General features: G+C 45.0%; 2 protein-coding genes across 2 annotated transcripts in view; one reads left to right on the top strand and one right to left on the bottom strand.

Moving 5' to 3' along the window:
- The window catches only part of LOC135395359 (solute carrier family 2, facilitated glucose transporter member 8-like), a 72,283-nt gene that overhangs the window by 24,358 nt on the left and 33,321 nt on the right, over positions 1-14,604 (bottom strand). The gene's annotated exons all lie outside the window — the stretch shown is intronic.
- On the top strand, positions 11,517-14,117 carry LOC135395239 (uncharacterized protein K02A2.6-like). The gene has a single exon (XM_064626478.1). It carries the CDS (start codon positions 11,517-11,519, stop codon positions 14,115-14,117), a length of 2,601 nt encoding a protein of 866 aa, XP_064482548.1.

The following is a 14,604-nucleotide window of genomic DNA, read 5'->3' on the forward strand; positions in this document are numbered from 1 at the left end:
TTTTCTGGAAGTCACGCCAGGGACATTGACATGCACAGGTGTTGCCTGAAGAGCCCATGGTGGGACTGCAGCTAGAACCAGTTTTTTGTGCTTTGGAATGAGGCTGCGGTGAGCTAAAACAGCTTGGCAGTATCTGAATGCTGGTCGCCGAAGAATGTCGCGCACTAATGTGTGACGGTAGTGGCTCATGTAGTGCCCAAGAGATTGTGCCGTCCGCATGAAGACCAGCGAAGGCTCCTTGGCTTCGGCCATGGCAGGGACAGTTGGCATTGATTTGTGGACACCAAGGCACTGTTTCATACTCTTTGCAAGGACGGTTTCCAACACTTGTTCGGACGAAGGACAAAGGTTATGCGACACTGGAAGATGGTACATCAACATTTGTCGTATGAGGGACCGGTGTAGACCAAGCAATGCCCTTGTAGAAAGCCCCCAGCGGGTACCACAGAGGTATCGCAGGACACTCAGCCGAGACTCAGCTCTACCTCTCAGACAACGAACCTCCGCTCTCCAGGACAGACAGCGGTCAAGAACCACACCAAGAAACTTATGGTGTGTAACACGCCGCACGACATTCCCACCTATATGAAGCTGAAAGTTCTTCAAATGACGGCGAGTGAAAGGCAAAAAAAAGACAGTCTTCTAATCAGAGAGGTCCATGCCTCTATTTTCCAGGAAAGCAGCAACAACATCAAAGGCACACTGTAAGCGGCGCTGTAGCGCTGGAATTGCTTGCCGGATGTCCATATGCATATATCGTCAGCATACAAGCTGATGTTGACGCCCCGTGGCAAGAGAGCTGGTAGAGCAGCCATCACGACATTGAAGAGGAGTGGGCTGAGGACCCCGCCCTGTGGGACACCTGCTGTTGTGCTGTGATGAGACGTTTCACCATCCGAAGTCATCACACGACAGCTCTACCACGTAGATAGTTGGCTATCCACCTGAGAGCTCGCCCAGTGACGCTCAGGGAGAGAAGCTCATGGAGTACATGGCCGTGGCTTGTAATGTCATAGGCTCGCTTAATATCATGGAATGCCGCGGTTAGTAGACCTTCCGATCTAGACTGTTCTACGTGGGTTAACACATTCAAGACACAATCCATTGTACAACGAGCTCTCCTGAAGCCTGCCTGCGCAGAGTGTAGGAGCGTCCGGGACTCCAAAAACCAGTCAAGGCGGTCCAAGGGCCCACGAAAAAAAGTCGGAGAGCCATCATTTAAAACGATGGCGTCAAAATCCTCCAAGCTTTACTGTAACAGGCGGCCCCGTACATCATCATGAGAGTTTCCCCAAGCAGTACCATGGGCGTTGAAATCACCACGCACGATGAAATGATTATGGAGAAGCCGAAAAAAAATCCGTGATCATGTGATCTTCAATGCGTACCGACGGAGCTATGTATACACTAGCAACAGTCATGCGTCTAGAGCGCAGACGCACGCTGCACACGACATATTCAAAATCATCATCCGATGACCCACCAAGGAGTACACTTGGAATGTCTTTCTGACGCACAGCATCGCCCGACTAAGCCCTGTGCGTGTCTCAGAGCGGTATATAACATAATTTGAAAGTCTGAAAGAAGTCGGCACTCGGGCTTCACAAAGAGCGATGAGGGGAAACTGGTGACGATAAACGAAGTTTCGAGGGTCGCTTAACTTGTTTTGGAGCCCATTACAGTTCCACTAGCAAATGCAAGTCCTGGAATAGCTAGTGGCCATCGCTGTTATCCGAGGGGCACTCTTGTTGGTAACGACTCAGAAGGGGCTCCAGCGTGAGTAACGCTTGCACTTCTGGAAGCTCAGTAAAAAAAGGTAACGACTTGAGTATTGAACGTAGGGCAGCTAAGATAAGAGGCAAAATGGCCGTGAGAATGTCACAGTTCTCCCGATTAATGTTTCCTTGTGTGTCTCTGTGGCTAGGACATCCACCATGTGGCACGGACCGTGGCAAATCCGGTTGAGCTCGAGCTGAAGACGATATTCCACGAACACTGTTGAGAACAGCTTTTTCCGGGGCAACCACATCAGCAAAAGACTTTTTTGGTGTGGGTCGCCGAGACTTTGGAAATCCGTAATGAATCGTGCGATATAGACTGCTTGTATATGATAATTTGATCTCACTGCTTTCTTGATGAACGCAATGCCCATTGCAATGATTACAGTTACATCTGGTCTAGTGCATTTCAATTCTTCATTAGCAAACCTCAAAAACTCCGCCATCAATCCCAGTGGCCCTTCCGACGTTGATGTGCAGACATTTTTATAACTATTGTAGATTCGGCATATAAATTATTGCACCTTCAATCGTGTAGTTTGTGCCATATCTCCGAATACGACCATGTCTAGGGCGTATTGAAATGCAGCGATAATGGAATCGTTTCGCAGCTCTTCCTTTTCGAAGCAGTTTTTTTATCACATCTTCCCATTATTTATGGTAACGACTACAAAATCCTTCTATCTCTTCAATGTCGAGCAATTGTCTGTTCTGTTTTCTGTTGTGCCTCTACACTTAATTAAAAGCATATCTATGCTCATTTTATTGATTAAAAATTTGTTTTTTGTTTTGTTTAGAATGCTATTAATATCCACCTGTCGTGAGAATTATAGAAAATGATTTACAAAAGGATATGATGAGTAAGAAAAACTGTGTGCTTTCAATGATTCTATGTACAAGACCACGCTAGAACCCTCCCTTCCATAACTTGATGTTGGTGTTGGGGTCGTCGGCTTTCATCCATCACTCACTTTATCGCTTGAACCCACTAGTTGATCTTGTTTATTCATTGAAATGACAAGTTTCTGTACAGATTCTGTGGTGTATTCACGCTGCTTGCTTAGAAATGATTTGTCTGAATTAATTATTGTTTTGACTTTGTTTGAGGTTCGATTGATATCCTATGAGTTGGGCATTATGTATGCGTGATGTATTAATTGTGTCTGTGGTGTATTTTCTGTCGTGTATTTTCTGTCTGTCGTGTAATTGTGTTTGTGTATTTTCTTCCATACAAAAACATTTAAATATTTCTCGCTTGCTTAGAAAGTTACTGCCTGAAATAATTATTTGTCTTGTATTTGTTTCAATTGATCACTCGATTGACATCAGTAAAAATAATCTCTGAGTTGGGAATGCCTCATATTTCTGAGTTGTGTTTCACATTTGATTTTTTTGTGTGGTTCATCTATATAGAACTTTCTGTTGCAAGATATTACAAAAAATGATGTAATTAAATTTGTTTCTCGTTTTTGATTGAGTATTGTTTTGGACTTTCTCTGCATGTTCAATGAAAATATTGCCTCTGTACAAACTTAGTCTACTCTGTCATTCACTTTGACTAAAGACTTCCGTTTCAAGGAAAGGATGCGAAAAGATTGTGATCCCCACGAATAATATCGCCATCTATTTGCGCTGCACAATAAAATATATGGCCTTTGTACTATCTTATCTGACCTCGAGAGCACCCTGTTTGCTTGAGGAAGGAAAAGGAATATAGCCTCAGGTTCATCTGTATAGAACTTTCAAGATATTACAAAAATTGATGTAATTAAATTTGTTTCTCATTGTTTTTGATTGAGTATTATTGCTATCATTTAATAATTTGGACTTTTTCTACATGTTCGATAAAAAATATCGCCTCTGTAGCAACTTAGCTGACTATGTCATCCACTTTGACGAAAGACTTCCGTTTCAAGGAAAGGGTGCGAAAAGATAGTGACCCCCGCGAATAATACCGACATCTATTTGCGCTGCACAATAAAATATATCGCCTTTGTACTATCTTATATGACCTTGAGGGCGCCCTGTTTGCTGGAAGAAGGAATATCGCCCACAACCCTTTGAGTGATAAAGTCTGCGAAGATAAAAAGTTTGCGATTGAAGTAGGCACAGATAGAAAAATGACGAAAGAAGTCGGCCCAGACGGAAAAATGTGCGAGGGTAAGCGCGCACGTAGCCCTCTCCCCACGGGTAAGCGGACAACCCTCTGCACACGCGCCGCCCGCCGGGCGCAGGAAAAAGTACGCGAGTGAAGTCGGCCCAGGGGTCAGGGGTCCATGTTGCTGAGTGGACCTGTTTTTCATACGACGGGACCATTTACTACTGACCGATATTTTGAACTTTATTCATTGTGTAGCTTAAACAAGTGGACTGTAAAGGAGCATGTTTTTTTTTCACTCGATCTGAGGACAGTTCTATTTTAAAATAGGAGTCGGGTGAGCGACAGCGTCATCACAATCACCTCCGAAAACCCATCATCATCAACTTCGCGGCAACAACAGGCCCTTACGGTATACAGGCCACTGCGAGAAAAAGCTTCGCCAGCTTGCGTCACAGCCTACAGTATGCTTTTATGCCAACAAACATGGCGGCCGACGGCAGAAGTGGCTGGGCATGCGCATACGCGTATACCCAGAAATGTTCCATTACGTCTATGTGATCTATCAAACGCCAGCTCGTCCATTTCACCAGAACCACCACACTCTAAGAAAAAAAGAAGGAGAACGGGAAGTAATTGCAGCTTCTACTCCCCTAGTCTGCAATTGCTCCCCATTTTAGTCCCCTAACCCAACATTTAGTACCGACATTTACTCCCCAGGGCTGCAAATTGTCACTGAACTACGCGAATGGTCTCCTGGATGCAACAGACTACGTAAACACGTGCCCTTGGTCAATTTGAACGGCATAACTCAGCCAACGTAGCAATTTTCCAGCCATACAGAGTAAGAAACAGTTAGCGCATCGTTCTTCGCAAATTGTGCCCTACATATGGCGCAAGATTTTATATCACTCGATATATCACGGTTGACGGTTTGCTTCAAAGTATTTTCATGCATGCACACGAATTATTTACTTGGGACTCTTACAACAGCGCGTAAAATGCAGTCTCCACTCTGTGACATTCATTTACTCCCGTGCATTTACTCCCAAAAGGGACTATTTTTTGTGGCAATGCATTTAGTCCCCCAAAGGAGTAAAAGTACTAAAAGTACGCCTTTTTTTTTTTTCTTCTTCTTAGAGTGCACCAGCTCGCGTGCTGGCCATGTCACGTCGAAACTGGGATGTGCCACGTTCGGATCTCTGGACCGGCCGTGCTGTATGGGGTTTTTCCTGGGTTTGGAAGTCGGCCCAGGACGCACATTCTCCCCATGGCGTTAGTCATGACGTTGCCCACCTCTGTGAGGCCGACAACGGCGATCTCTTTCACCTCCACCACCATCATACGGAAGGCCCGTCACAACGTGAACGCATATGTCATTGACGCATGTGTGACGTATGACGTATGTGCGTATATATCAGTATGCATGTATTTGAGAATGTGTGAGAGAGGATGGAGAAGACGTTTAAAAGCGGTTCGAGGGAAGGATGTAAGATACGAGACCTACTGCCATAGACCCGTTGCACAGCGCGGTATGGGGTGCTCCGACGGACGGCAATGAAGCTAAAGAGACGGGGGTTCGCAATAAACGCAGAGGCGTACAGATATACCTCTGGCGGAGTGGGTCGTAATCGGCAGAGGAGTAAGAAGTGTTGGCCCGTTTCATCCTGGCACAGTGGTAGCATACGCGGGACAAAGAGCGCCCAACCAGTACCACCTGGGTGTCGTTGGCCCAGTCCGGCGGAGGTAAACGTTTAGGGGTAGCGCCAGGCATCGAGTTCGCGTCAACCAGGCTTCTGTCTGTCATGAGCTACAGTGGCTATAGGCTTCCACGAGAAGGCGATATCTTCATAGAGGGACCGCGGGGGAGGGGAGGGGAGCTCGAGAGAGCATTGTGAGTCGTCTATAGCTGGCAACGGAAGAACAAGGAGGAGATTAAATATCTCGCCAGAGGGGAACATTTTAGCGAGGGTATCAGCAGTTTCCTTAAAGGTGACTCCACGTAATGATGATATCGCTACTGTGCCGTGGGGCAAAATGTACTGAGGTTGACAACAAGGACTGTGAGGGCGGCACCAGATCCTATGACGACGCGAAAGTAGAAATGACGGATAGAGAGTCAGAGAGCAAGAGAACCCTTTCAAATGAGGAAGGGACCCTCCTAAGGGCAAGGGCCATAGCTAAAAATTCGCTGTCAAAGGGCGGGTAAAGTGGGAGCCGAACCGGTGGAAACCAAGCTGAGGAAAAAAACAAGCCAGCTCCAGCGCGCTCCTCAGAGACCGACGCGTCAGTTGCGACGATTAAGTATTGCGCATATCGGTTTATGTAGTCTGTCGATGTCCTCTCTAAAGTGCAAAATGGAATGCGCTTGGCACCCGCATGAAATATATCAATGTGGGTGGCTCTGAGTGGATACCAAGTATGCATACACCCGCCAAAGAGGTCCTGAGTGGCGCGAGGAGCTGTTGGGCGAAGAGCAGCTGGCGACGAGTGTCTAGGCTGCCCCCGGCGTACTAACCGTTAGTCGTGACGCCGCCCACCTCTGTGAAACGGACTACGGCGAGATCTTTCAGCAGTACCACCACCACCACCACCTAGCAACTCTTATAGGCTCAGTGTTCCCCAACGCAATGAGATGTTGTCCTTGCGGTAGGAAACAGCACACAGCGAGCAACCGAAACCGTTCTTTCAGTGAAGGTAAGCGAGCCTCATACAGAAGCACATCGTTTCGTTTGCCGTGTATTCGGAAAGATCCAAGCAGAGTCGCAGGGCCCGTCTCTAGCTTGTTCAAGCGCCAGTGATATACAGTAAGATACAAGGGAAAAGAGGACACGGTCAAACTCCAATGTAAGCCGGATGTACAGTTTATAAATATAAAGCAGAGCAGACCTGCGCATACCAATTCGACTGCTACAGCATCGATGAAGGATGCTGAGAGCCTTCGATGACTTTACGTCCAAGTAGTCAGTGAAGTGGGACCAGCTCAGAGCGTCATCGTACCATACACCCAGATACTTCAGCTAGCGCACCTGGTTTCGCCATTTTTCCACCGGGGCCGACTTCCCTCACAAATTTTTTCCGCTAAAACAGGTGTGCAGTGAGTGGTTTACTTGCAAGTATAGACATGCAAAGGATAGTCATACACAAAACTACAAGTGAAAATGTATTTGTTAAAGTCAATAATGCCACGAATTATGCTGTGACTCTGTGTGGATGAGAAAACCCAGCCAAAACACCTGAAGCAGAAGAAAGACAATGCAATACACGTAACAAAGAATATACTTATTACGGGTACCATACAATAGCAGTGAATAGGTATCACAGTTCAAACACAATATATTTTATTAACTGTAATCATACACACAAGTTTTCAATGAATCAGAATTAAAATGGAATAGCATTTAATCACAGAAGACATCACAATCAATACGGTCACAATCAAAATTACAAATTGTATTATAAAAAGTCTGAGTCGCGATCACTATTATCGCAACACTAATAATTTCCTCATTACCATATTTCTTGTTAAACGTTTTTTGTAATTTCAAGCACAATAGGGTTTCTAAGTTTTATATATTTTGTTCCAACATGGCACAGCTTTTAATTAATCAATTTCTTATCAGGTGAATAGTGCAGACATTAGGAAATAATTCGAATCAAGATGATCAACAGATAGCATTAATATAGAACCAAACCGACATATCCTCCAACATGTAGCGAAATAATAGATAAACTATACCATATCAACACAAGAAACGGACACTACATTTAATCAAAGAGGATATTCCTAATCAATATGATTACAATCAAAATTACACGTTGTATTATAAAAAGTCTAATATTCCTATACGTGACAACCATCACTGCAATAGCGGGATTTTAATTACAAGTGCCGATAGATGTATGTAATTAATTGTGAACAGCAGAGACCCTGGAAGACCATGGGACACGAACGACTATGTTAAAAATGAACCTCACCACATAGCACGCTCCTAGCCAACAACCAGCTCTTATGATATCTGCCCTGATTTGTTGAAGACGGGTGCCGATAGATGTATGTAATTGTGAACAGCAAGAGACCCTGGAAGACCACGGAACACGAACGACAAGAACGACACGAACACAAGAGGAAATAAAATCTATACCACTACAAAGAAGATATTCTTAATAAACATGATTACAATCAAAATTACAAGTTGTAGTATAAAAAGTCTAATATTCCTATACGTGAGAACCATCATTGGAATAGCGGGAAGTTCTGATAGTTGTATGTAATTAACTGTGAACAGCAGAGACCATGGAAGACCATGGGACACGAACGACAAAAACGACACGAACAGAAGAGAAATAAAATCTATAACACCACATTTAATCAAAGAAGTTATTCTTAATCAAAACAACAGAGGAGAATAATCTATCATTTTAACTATCATAAAATCATCCTCGTGACATAATCTAATCGAACACTATACAATTTTCATTCTAAGAGACACTACAAGCCTTACTTTGTTTTATGAATCCAACACTGTCTCTACAAATCTCTCTGTCTATACGACCAAAGCACTGCGCATGCTTTATCACTGAAATAGTTGGGGGCTATATTCCTTTTCCTTCCTCAAGCAAACAGAGCGCTCTCGAGGTCAGATAAGATAGTACAAAGGCGATACATTTTATTGTGCAGCGCATAGATGCCTATATTCGCAGGGATCACTATCTTTTCACATCCTTTCCTTGATACGGAATTCTTGATGACAAGTCGGCTAAGTTTGTACAGAGGCAATATTTTTTATTGAACATATAGAGAAAGTCCAAAGTATTCAATGATAGTAACAACACTCAATCAAAACGAGAAACAAATTTAATTACATCGTTTTTGTAATATCTTGAAAGTTCTATATAGATGAACCTGGGGCTATATTCCTTTTCATTCCTCAAGCAAACACGGCGCTCTCGAGGTCAGATACGATAGTACAAAGGCGATATATTTTATTGTGCAGCGCAAATAGATGCCAATATTATTCGTGGGGATCACTATCTTTTCGCATCCTTTCCTTGAAACGGAAGTCTTTCGTCAAAGTGGATGACATAGTCGGCTAACTTTGATGGCCTTTGCACACAGGCAATATTTTTTATTGAACATGTAGAGAAAATCCAAATTATTAAATGATAGCAACGATACTCAATCAAAAACCAGAAACAAATTTAATTACATCAATTTTTGTAATATCCCGCAACAGAAAGTTCCATATAGATGAACCACACACAAAAGAAATCAAATTTGAAACACAACTCAGAAATATCAGGCATTCCCTACTCAGAGATCATTTTTACTGATGTCAATCAAGTGATCAATTGAAACAAATACAAGACAACAATTATTTCAGGTAGTAACTTTCTAAGCAAGCGAGAAATATTTAAATGTTTTCCTATAGAGGAAATCGACAGACACAATTAATACATCACGCATACATAATGCCCAACTCATAGAATGTCAATCGAACCTGAAACAAAGTCAAAACAATAATTAATTCAGACAAATCGTCTCTAAGCAAGCAGCGTGAATACGCCACAGAATCTGTACAGAAACTTGTCATTTCAATCAATAAACAAGATCAACTAGTGGGTTCAAGCAATAAAGTGAGTGATGAAAGCCGACGACCCCAGCACCAACATCAAGTTATGGAAGGGAGGATTCTAGCGTGGTCTTGTACATAGAATCATTGAAAGCACACGTTTTTTCTTACTCATCATATCCTTTTGTAAATCATTTTCCACAATTCTCACGACGGGTGGATATTAATAGCATTCTAAACCAGGTGATAAATTTTTAATCAATAAAATAAGCATAGATATGCTTTTAATTAAGTGTAGAGGCACAATCGAAAACAGAACAGACAATTGCTCTACATTGAAGAGATAGACGGATTTTGTACTCGATACCATAAGTTATGGGAAGATGTGATAAAAAAACTGATTCGAAAAGGAAGAGCCTCGAAACGATTCAAATATCGCTGCATTTCAATACGTCCTAGACATGGTGGTATTCGAAGATAAGGTACAAACTACTGACGGTGTACTGACGTACAGACCCTGACTTGCACATGGTGTCAGAAGTGGGATACTCAGGGAAAGCCTCGACTAGGACGTGAGTAGAAGTTCCGTTCTGCCGATCAAACGCCATGTTGTCTCCAGAGTCCAGTTTGGGGCAGAGTTCAACCCCCGGAGTTGCCGTGTCCCTAACGCATTGTCAGCCCCCAGAGCAATTCAATTTTAGTTGCCCTGAAGAATGGCCTAAGTGGATCAGACGCTTCGGAAGATACCGCGTGGTCAGCGGGCTGAATTTAAAGCCTCACGAAGAACAGGTCAACGCCCTCATATATGTTATGGGAGATAAGGCCGAAGATGTACTGTTGTCTTTGACCTTAAGCGAAGCTGACATGACGAACTACGAGACCGTTGTAGCCGCTTTTGACAAGCATTTTGTGGTCAAGCGCAATATCACCTATGAACGAGCAAAGTTTAACTCCCGTTCTCAAAAAGAGGGAGAGCCCGTCGAAGAGTTCATAACGGATCTGCATGCTCTTGCCGAACATTGCAAGTTTGGGTCCCTACGCGATGAGCTGATTCGGGACAGAATTGTTGTTGGAGTAAAAGACAGAGTTCTCTCAGAAAAGATGCAATTGAATCCTGACCTTACGCTGGAGAAAGCCACGACTATGGCTCGACAGACGGAAACGGTTAAGAAGCAACAAGCGTCGTTGCAGCCAGGTCCTGAACACAAGGTTCAACGAGTCAAAAGTTCCAAGTTATTGGTGCAGAAGAGCGCTGCCTGGCACGCACATAAATCTGCAACCAACAATGGAAGGACAGGGCATTCTGCTAACTCGCGAAGCGGGAATTTCTGTCGGAAATGTGGTCGTTCCCCACATCGCAGAGATAGTTGCCCAGCAAGATATGCAAAATGCAATAACTGCAACAAAATGGGGCATTACTCCCGAGTATGTTTAAGTGCTGCAGCAGTCAGGGTGGTTTCAGAAGAACCCGCGTTTCTCGGCACAATAAACGTCGAAGGGCCCAAGCGTTGGCTAGCGCCAATAAACCTTTGCGGAACTACGCTAGATTTTAAAGTCGACACGGGAGCCGATGTAACTGTAGTCTCCGAGGAGACTTATCGTACATATTTATCAACGATTCCGTTAAACAAGCCAAGCAGAATACTGAAAGGGCCGAATCGGAGCAAGCTTCAAGTCCTGGGCGTAATAAAACCTGAACTCGAATATCGGCTGAAGAAGCTGTCCACGGATGTTTTTGTAATTAGAGGTCTAGAAGAACCCCTATTGTCTAGCGAAGCTAGCGAAGCCCTTGGTCTTGTGAAAAGACTCTTCGAAGTTACGGCGATAGAATCGGCGATGGAATCTAGTCTTCAACCTGTAAGAGAATTCCCAAAGCTGTTCCAAGGACTAGGCTGTGTCAAGATACCTTATCATGTACGTTTGAAACCGTACGCCGTACCCTTTGCGCTTTCAGCCCCGCGCAGAGTACCCCTTCCTCTCATGGAAACGATAAAGAAGGGAATTGACCACATGGTCGCACAGGGTGTCATCGTACCGGTAGATGAGCCTACGGAATGATGCTGCGGCATGGTAATTGTGAAAAAGCCAAATGGAACTTACCGAATTTGTGTTGACTACACCCCGTTGAACAAATTCGTAGAAAGGGAACTTCATCCTATGCCAGTCACAGACCATGTCATCGCTCAGATAGGCGTCTCCAAGTACTTCTCAAAGTTGGATGCGAATTCTGGCTACTGGCAGTTTCAGCTTACCGAAGAGTCGCAATTACTTACGACCTTCATTACTCCCTTTGGTCGCTTCAAGTTCACAAGGTTACCGTTTGGGATATCATCAGCACCCGAGTTTTTTCAGAAGAAGATGGCTCATATCGTCTCGGGCTTAGATGGAGTCGTCTGCAACATGGATGACATCCTTGTTCACGCGAAGACAAGAGAAGAGCACGATGACAGAGTACGCAAGGTTCTCGCTCGATTGCAAGACTATGGGGTGACCTTGAACAAAGACAAGTGCGTCTTCGGTGTTCAACGAGTAAAGTTCTTGGGTCATATCATCGACCAAGAAGGAATCCATCCAGATGACACAAAAGTGAAGGCCATTCAAGATATGAAGCCTCCCACGTCTCTTACGGAACTAAAAAGTTTTCTTGGAATGGTGAACTACCTCGGAAAGTTTATTCCTCATCTGGCTGATGTTGTGAGCCCGTTAAACGCTTTATTAAGTTCCAAGTCGCAGTGGGTTTGGACAGAAGCACAACAGCGAGCATTCAAGACCGTCAAGACGTTGCTAACGACAAGTCCGGTTCTGGTCTTCTTCGATCCGAAGAAAAGGACAGTTGTTTCCGCTGATGCTTCGTCATATGGACTTGGGGCGATTCTTCGACAGTTGCAACCTGATGGGACGTATCGACCTGTCGCATATGCTTCACGAAGTCTCACAGACACGGAGAAGAAGTATGCTCAGATAGAAAAGGAGGGACTCGCCATTGTGTGGGCATGCGATAAGTTTCGGGATTACATCACGGGGATACACATCACTATCGAGACCGATCACAAGCCCTTAATTCCAATCTTCATGAACAAACCTTTGGACGACATAACCCCTCGTCTACAAAGGATGAAGCTGAAGCTGATGCGGCACTCTTGTGATTTGGTTCATGTCCCAGGAAAATCTCTAGTAGCGGCCGACGTTCTCTCGCGAAGCCCGCTTCCGGACATTGAAGACAGTGGGTTGGAGGATGAGCTGGCGGCTTACGTCAGGGGAATCGTCACCTACTTTCCTGCGACAGATCAGAGATTGTCCCAAATCAAGAAGGCGCAATACGAAGACACTTCGTGTCAGATGCTGTCGAATTACCTTCAACAAGGCTGGCCAGACAAAACACTTGTTGACTCGAGCTGTAAGAACTACTGGCAAGAGAGGTTTAACCTTTCTCTCGACGACGGACTTCTCATGAAAGGGTCCCGAATTCTTATCCCCGTCGCCATGAGAAGAGAGATACTCAACAAGATCCATGAAGGGCATGCCGGGATCACAAAGTGCAGGGAAAGAGCCAGGCAGACAGTTTGGTGGCCTGGAATTTCTAAGGATATCGAGGATGATGTTCGAAGATGTCCGCGCTGTGTCCAGGAGTCTACCAATAGGCATGAGCCTTTGATGCCTTCGCCGTTCCCAGAGCGCCCATGGCAGAAGGTAGCGGTCGATCTTTTCTACCTTAGTGGCAAGTGGTTCCTGCTGGTAACGGATTATTATTCAAGATATCCGGAACTGGCTCCTTTGACCAACTTAACAAGTTCAGCGGTCATCGATCACCTGAAATCCATATTTGCCAGGCACGGAACGCCAGAAGTACTCATCAGCGACAATGGACCACAATTTCGGAGACTAGTGGGCAGTGACTTTGCTACATTCGCGAAAGAGTGGTCATTTGAACACAGGACTTCTAGTCCACGTTTTCCACAAAGCAACGGCTTCGTCGAAGCCGCTGTCCGTGTCACCAAGCTCAGTCTCAAAAAGTCGGACGATGCGTATAAAGCTCTTCAGAGCTACCGCGCTACGCCATTAGGAAATGGTTTCAGTCCGGCTGAGCTACTTATGGGTCGCCGTCTTCGCACGTCGCTTCCTACCGCCGCGTCGCTGTTAAGTCCCAAGACACCAGATCGGAATCAGTTGCGTCAATGGGAAGAGCGTCGCATTGAAATGCAAAAAAGAAACTATGATCGACATGGTGTGCGAACCTTACCACCCCTACGGCAAGGCGAGAGGGTATGGATAACGGACACCCGATTAAGTGGCGTGGTTCAGGCACCAGCAGCAGCGCCTCGGTCCTACAACATTCAGATGGACGATGGGGTACTCCGTAGGAACAGATTTCACTTGATACCTGTACCGTCACCCTCCTCTGATTGCCCCCAAAAAGGTCCTTCTGCAGAGACTTTGGCAGCTCCCACGTCCGACTCTCGTCCCCAGGAACTCGGAGGAGGAACAGGCCCTGGGCCTGAGCGTGTTGTCTCCGCTAGGTCGTCGTCTCGGGAAGTTTCACAAGCTGGTTCGTCTGACAGTTCCGGCCACCAACCGGGAGACCACCCCCCACATAACCCAACAGGAATGACTACTCGCAGCGGCAGAGTGGTGAAGCCAGTGAAAAGACTTCAAGTTGGATTTGAATGAGTGTGTTTGTGTGGCTGGGACAGGTTTGTTAGCTGAGTGCATTAAAGGGGGGAGATGTGCTATAACGACGAAGAGGCTCTGCGAGCCTCGTGATAAAGTGTAATATCTCGCGCGCCCAGTTCGGGTAGCCATTGTATCGTTCTACAATAAACGTGTACTGACATACAGACCCTGACTTGCACAAACTACAGAATTGAAGGTGCAAGAATTTGTATGCCGAATCTACAATAGTTATAAAAATATCTGCACATCAACGTCGGAAGGGCCACTGGGATTGATGGCGGAGTTTTTGAGGTTTGCTAATGAAGAATCGAAGTACCCTAGACCAGATGTAATTGTAATCATTGCAATGGGCATTGCGTTCATCAAGAAAGCAGTCAGATCAAATTATCATCTACAAGCGGTCTATATCGCACGATACATTACGGATTTGTTGAAATTACACCTAACTGTTGAGATGGAAAGTACATAGAAATCGTGTCACATG

This window comes from Ornithodoros turicata, chromosome 5, assembly GCF_037126465.1.
Source record: "Ornithodoros turicata isolate Travis chromosome 5, ASM3712646v1, whole genome shotgun sequence".
In the NCBI taxonomy this organism is placed as follows: Eukaryota; Metazoa; Arthropoda; class Arachnida; order Ixodida; family Argasidae; genus Ornithodoros; species Ornithodoros turicata.